The sequence below is a fragment of the Bolinopsis microptera genome, chromosome 1, assembly GCF_026151205.1.
Source record: "Bolinopsis microptera isolate Bmic1 chromosome 1, MBARI_Bmic_1.0, whole genome shotgun sequence".
NCBI lineage: Eukaryota > Metazoa > Ctenophora > Tentaculata > Lobata > Bolinopsidae > Bolinopsis > Bolinopsis microptera.
In genome coordinates, this window is record NC_087072.1 from 22,139,472 (window position 1) to 22,146,602 (window position 7,131).

Here is a 7,131-nt window from a genome sequence, read left to right on the forward strand (position 1 = left end):
TCTTAAACGTTAAAGTTTAGAACGTTTAGTGAATCTGTTCTACAAAATTTTTAATTTTCAGCAAACTCTGAGTCGGCGACTCATGATACATCTAAAACTGTTTAGAAAACTTAGTAGGCAAATTACTAGGGAGGTTACTCTTACGCGCAAAATTCCTGCAATTGATAAGTTTCGTTTAATACGTGCTTAATAGCGACCTCAACTCATTCAACTTCAAGGCATCCACCAAGATTAAGAATATTAAGCACAAATATTTTCACTAGATCTGTAATATCTGAGGACAAATGCTCTTTTTTTAAAGTTCAGCCAGGTAATAAGTCCAACTTTTATAAGATAAAGTTTAACCAAGTATTCTACTCACTCCGATACTCTAGCTTTTAAAGTAGTCGAATTTAACCAAGTATTCTACTCACTCCGATACTCTAGCTTTTAAAGTAGTCGAATGTAACCAAGTATTCTACTCCGATTCACCCTCAGGTTCATCAACATAATAGTGAGCTCGAAAATCAACAATTTCACTGACTCTGCCTCCTGTCTGATAAACGCCTATGTAATGTCTACTCTGCAGTACGGTATTGTTGGTAAGTAGTATTTCTGCCGAATACGCTTCATTATTTATGGGAGCCATCTCGATAACATTACAGTATCACCAAAACTGTATTATTAAATAAATCACGCCTTTACATATAATACAGACTACAGAGCCAAGCTGCATAATATTTACCAGATAAGATAGGCATATTATCATAATTTATAACATAATTTATGTTATAAAAAACATAATTCATAACATTTAAATAGACCCTCACTTTATAATACTAAGCCTTTTGTTCACAGCGATGTTGACGTTTGTGATCGTGGACCAGTACATTGCCTGCACCATGCCCCTACAGTATCGGAGTGTAATGACCCTAAAGAAGTGTAACCGTATCATGATCCTCCTCTGGACGATAGTGTGCCTGTTCGAGCTTCCCCTCCTTATTACTATGGGTTAGTTAGCACGAGTCATGCGGTCCCAGTATCTTATATACATGATATCTAGTATTTGTTTGATCATAAGATCATAGTCTAATATTACATGTGCCTAATATGGTTCCTTTGCCCCACCAGTCACATTATTCAACATAACACGGCCATCGTTCTACCACTATTCTTACCTCTACCTCTCTCACCTGGTAACACCTGGTAACACCTGGTAACACCTGGTAACACCTGGTAACACCTGGTAACACCTGTTAACACCTGGTAACACCTGGTAACACCTGGTAACACCTGTTAACACCTGGTAACACCTGGTAACACCTGATAACACCGTTAACACCTGGTAACACCTGGTAACACCTGGTAACACCTGGTAACACCTGGTAACACCTGGTAACACCTGGTAACACCTGGTAACACATGGTAACACCTGGTAACACCTGGTAACACCTGGTAACACCTGGTAACACCGTTAACACCGTTAACACCTGGTAACACCTGGTAACACCTGGTAACACCTGGTAACACCTGGTAACACCTGGTAACACCTGGTAACACCTGGTAACACCTGGTAACACCTGGTAACACCTGGTAACACCTTGTAACACCTTGTAATACCTTTTAATACCTGGTAACAAATGGTAACACCTGATAACACCTGGTAACACCTTGTAACACTAACATTAACTAAACTCTAACCTTCAGGTGGAGCAAAAGATAAGGGACCGTCTTATTTCGACCTTATCGGAGTGTGTTATTCGTCCTACGTTAACTTCGACATCTCTGGGAACTACATGGTGTACATGTGCTGGTCTCTCTTGGAGGTTACTGTCTCTTCTAGTTCTTAACATTCTTCTTCTCAGTTTTACTTCTTATCAAGTGTTTAATACTGCACTTGTCCTAGAGCCGTCAATTAAAGAATTTAGGTGCAACTTCTGATGTAATGCCGTGTGGTACAAAGTATTGTATAATCGTTCATTGAGTAGGTCTATGACTCTTTCATAACTTTGTAACTAGGGTCTTCTTTGAATACCTGGAATTTCTGTATAACAGAGGCACCAGGGTCTGAGGTGAAGTCATATAACCCAATACTTTTAAAAATATTAACTCACCTGCTCGACACTCAGCAATCGGTCAAATGAATGCCCTAAATTGTGCACAACAAAACAAATATGTGACTTATATTTCATTTCAGCTGACGGTGGTGTACGTTGTGCCGATATACGTTATGGTCCACCTGTCATATAACTCTTATCGAGTGATGAACCACAGGAAAAGAGCGAGCATGTTCAGTCAGAAGGTAACTTGAAATATTGTAAACAATTAACCCATCTTGGATTCATTCTATCTACCCCACTCCATCTACCCCACTCCATCTACCCCACTCCATCTACCCCACTCCATGTATCCCACTCCATCTACCCCACTCCATCTACCCCACTCCATCAACAACACTCCATCTACCCCACTCCATCTACCCTACTCCATCAACCCCACTCCATCTACCCCACTCCATGTACCTCACTCCATCTACGCCACTCCATCTACCCCACTCCATCTACCCCACTCCATCTACCCCACTCCATCTACCCCACTCCATCTACCCCACTCCATCTACCCCACTCCATCTACCCCACTCCATCAACCCCACTCCATCTACCCCACTCCATCTACCCCACTCCATCTACCCCACTCCATCTATTCCACTCTATATCTAAATATGACATTCTAATTTTGTAATCCTTCATCTTATTAACTACTATATTTAATATTTATGTTCGACATAATTCCGGTGACCTAAATGATTTGGGAACGAAAATATGGGAATGATTTCCAAAAACCGTCACATTTCGTACCCCAAATTAAATCATGGTATTTGGGGATTATTTTCATCTCCTTATTTTACAAAAATGCAACCCAATATTTGATATAATTGAATACAAAGATCTTCTCTGATCAGCTGTTTCATCTTGTAAACAACCTTCCGGAGCCTTTGAAAGTTAGCCTCAACTTAACTTATAATCCTCCAGAGGGTATAGAAAACCGACAGTGTTTGTCATCTTCCTTTACTCTCGAAATTTCACCGCCGTGGCCAATAAAGTAGTGATAGAGCTTGCCTATTTTTAATGGAACGTGTCCAAAATCATTTTTAAAGCAATTCATGATCGAATACTAGTGTTCATTAATTGTTTGATGAATCATATTTATAACTCACTATATTGATAAGTTGATAGTAAATCGATAAAGTCATGATTAAGGAAAATACGTGAAAAATAATTTGATGAAAATAATGATGGTGACCTAAATTTTGGTAGTCCGAAAATATGGTGTTTTTTAAAGAAAAACCACCGACTTTCGTACCATTTAAATATGCATCTCGAAAGGTAACTGCTCATAGCTCCATTGAGAAAGCTTTCCAGTACTACTAACGTCTAGTACTTCGTTCCGATAGAGAACTTTCATTAGCCCAGGAAGGCAATCATCCTAATGAGATTATAAACCGAACCTAATGAAGCCACGTTTTAGGATGCGCAAACACAATCTATATATAATATATAATATCGTGTCCAAAAGCATCATATATAATATATCACGAGGTTTAATAGAACGTTATAAACTAAGGTGTGTCGAACTTCGAAATCGTATATTATATAATATGTTTATAAACATATATAAAATACTTAACAGATTAAACAGATTAAACAGATTAAACAGATTAAACAGATTAAACAGATTAAACAGATTAAACAGATTAAACAGATTAAACAGATTAAACAGATTAAACAGATTAAACAGATTAAACAGATTAAACAGATTAAACAGATTAAACAGATTAAACAGATTAAACAGATTAGACAGATTAAACAGATTAAACAGATTAAACAGATTAAACAGATTAAACAGATTAAACAGATTAAACAGATTAAACAGATTAAACAGATTAAACAGATTAAACAGATTAAACAGATTAAACAGATTAAACAGATTAAACAGATTAAACAGATTAGACAGATTAAACAGATTAAACAGATTAAACAGATTAAACAGATTAAACAGATTAAACAGATTAAACAGATTAAACAGATTAAACAGATTAAACAGACTAAACAGATTAAACAGATTAAACAGATTAAACAGATTAAACAGATTAAACAGATTAAACAGATTAAACAGATTAAACAGATTAAACAGATTAAACAGATTAAACAGATTAAACAGATTAAACAGATTAAACAGATTAAACAGATTAAACAGATTAAACAGATTAAACAGATTAAACAGATTAAACAGATTAGACAGATTAAACAGATTAAACAGATTGAACAGATTAAACAGATTAAACAGATTAAACAGACTAAACAGATTAAACAGATTAAACAGATTAAACAGATTAAACAGATTAAACAGATTAAACAGATTAAACAGATTAAACAGATTAAACAGATTAAACAGATTAAACAGATTAAACAGATTAAACAGATTAAACAGATTAAACAGATTAAACAGATTAAACAGATTAAACAGATTAAACAGATTAAACAGATTAAACCATCGATGGTAAATACGTCAAAAAATCGCCTGTAAATACGCCGTATTCAAAAATTCTAAGAAATACGTGAAATACGGCAAAATTTGGCGCTTAAATTCTTTGATGGTAAAATTTTTCAAAATACGCGCGTATCTCTTTCGAAATACGTGATTACAGATTAGTGATATTTGCGCGTGCGTCGCTGGCCCAGTGGTATATTAATATAGCAATACTGACAGTCGTTTTGGAGACTTCACGGTGCTCGAATGAAAACGCTGCAGCGACTTGCTATTCTTATGCTGAACCAACCAATCAGTTAGTCTGCTGCAGAGCAGAGCTTCTCAGGTTATAAAGCAGTTATGCCTCCCTCGAGGAATAGACTTTCAACCGAGACCCAGTTCCAGTGCATTTTTATCTATTACAATATTCGCAGACTAAGATCACAAGTCTCTCTTGCTTGAATTTTGAAACCGGTTACCGGATTAACACGGACTTCCCAGTGGCATAAGTTTAAAAAGTGACTAGGAATCCAGCCTGGAAAGAAAAAACGGCTATAATAAACTTTTAAAACGGCTATAATAAATTTTTCGGCCGGATGACGATTTCATTTCACCTTGCTAGTTATATTACAGAGGTATTTTTAGTTATTCATTAGTTATTCATAATTGCCAAAAAGTATGGGAAAAATTATCCTATCCGAGTCTCGAACTCGCAATCTGCTGATTTGGAGCTAGCGTATTAACCAATTAGGCCACGATTCCATATACTGTGATGTAATATTTATATATAGATCTTCGCGCGTTACTGCAACTTAATTTGAAATACGTAATTTATCATCGGGAAATACGTATGCGTAGTACCTACGCGTAGTCTCCCCAAAACGCATTTACCATCCTTGGATTAAACATAGCTAACACAGCCAACATCTTACTATATATAAAGCGAGACGATACGGGTTCCTGCTAGTAGCTAACATAGCTAACATAGCTAACGTATAGCTAAGGTATAGCTTACGTATAGCTAACGTAGCTAGTTTAAACTCATTACAGCACTACAAATCTATTACATTTATTGAGAATTATGTAATGTAACGTGATGGAAATATTTTAAACGGGCATATCCTGTCCAAACCCAGGATGCACTACATGAAGAATTCGTTGTAACTTTGTTTGAAAAACATTAATAGCTAACATAGCTAACCTATAGCTAACATAGCTAACATAGCTAACATATAGCTAACATAGCTAACATAGCTAACAGAGCTAAAATAGCTCACATATTTATTACTTAACATACTTTTAACTTTACTAATTTTCCACCTTCAGGCAGAACAGGAATTGAAGGAACAATCTAACAAAGCTGCAAAGATAATGGAGAAACAGGAGAAACCTATTGATAAGGATAAAAACGAAAAACTGAAAGCTCTTTTATCGCTCTACGCTAAGCCTATGGTAAATATGTTACACTTTTTAAAACAGCACAATATTCTTATTAAAAAGGGGATAACAAGTAACACTTCGGTACCCGAATCATGACCGACACAAATTGCCTGGAATTAAAACCTCGATTAAAACATCGAACTTAGAATAACCCGTCAAGTCCTAATTTCTCGAATTTTGTAACAGCAACAGATGAGACTAAAAGTGGGTTAAAATAATTTCAATCAACTACAAGTCAGGAGTGGATAAACCGAAATATAAAACAATGGAAATTGGAGTCAGTTCTAAATAAAAACCGCCATTTAATCCAGCTGACAAAATTAACTATTTGCGACCTCTTTAAGACCACTAACCGAATGGTCGGAGGACGCATCTTGTTCAGCGTCAAAGTGATTCAGTTAATCTGTCATGTCGCAATCGCTTTTAAGAATTTACAAAGTGCTGCGATGTCGTCATTTTATTTTTGCTGTTCTACATTTGGTGTCACTGTCAAACGGTTAAAATAAGACATAAGTGGCAAAATTCTTAAATTTTATAGAACTAGAAGAGTGGCGAACCTACCTATGTGCTGACCCCGCTACATTTTTTGGGCAGGCCTTCTTTTTTCCACTTTCAGCTTCCTGCAGCTTTTTGCCACCCCAAAATATTTTTTCATGAAGTTCGAACGTTCTAGTGGACGGGATAATACAACATTGGGACGTTTTTTTCTTTTAAAAATACGCAAAATTCGGGAAAATGCCGCCCAAAATTATTACAATTAGTGTTAATAATTGCTACTCCTCAGGTTAAGACAGCCCTAATCCTGTGTTTCGTGCTTCTCTCGTTAGTTTCTCACAGCTTGTTAAGGTTCTACGAGCCCGTTAAAGACTACTTCGGTCCTCAGTCTTCAGAGGTTTGTCAGCTTTTGTATCACAATTATTTGATTTCAAATATATTCACATTGTACGTCATTTCTTTTAACAATTCATTTTTTGACTTCCTAATTCTGATTTATAACGAAAAATACAATTTCCCATGAAGAAGAACATGTCATAAAATATCGTGTGAAAAACTAAACCTTTCTAACGAACACTGGCGTCTTTGTATTGAATAAATAATGATGAAAGTAAAATGATAATAATAATAAAAATAACCCTGTCCTCCTCCTCAGTCGATTCAACTGACGGTAAATTGTCTAAGAAG

The 7,131-nt window shown here is 35.9% G+C and overlaps 1 protein-coding gene across 1 annotated transcript in view; it reads left to right on the plus strand.

Moving 5' to 3' along the window:
• Positions 1-839: 839 nt before the first annotated feature.
• LOC134825491 (uncharacterized) overlaps positions 840-7,131 on the plus strand; it is a 6,377-nt gene continuing 85 nt past the window's right edge. Inside the window, exons 1-6 of the mRNA XM_063837745.1 lie at positions 840-990; positions 1,687-1,805; positions 2,177-2,281; positions 5,836-5,961; positions 6,734-6,841; positions 7,100-7,131. The exon at positions 7,100-7,131 is cut by the window's right edge and continues 85 nt beyond it. Coding sequence (XP_063693815.1) covers positions 840-990; positions 1,687-1,805; positions 2,177-2,281; positions 5,836-5,961; positions 6,734-6,841; positions 7,100-7,131 — 641 coding nt within the window. The remainder of the gene's footprint in view (positions 991-1,686; positions 1,806-2,176; positions 2,282-5,835; positions 5,962-6,733; positions 6,842-7,099) is intronic.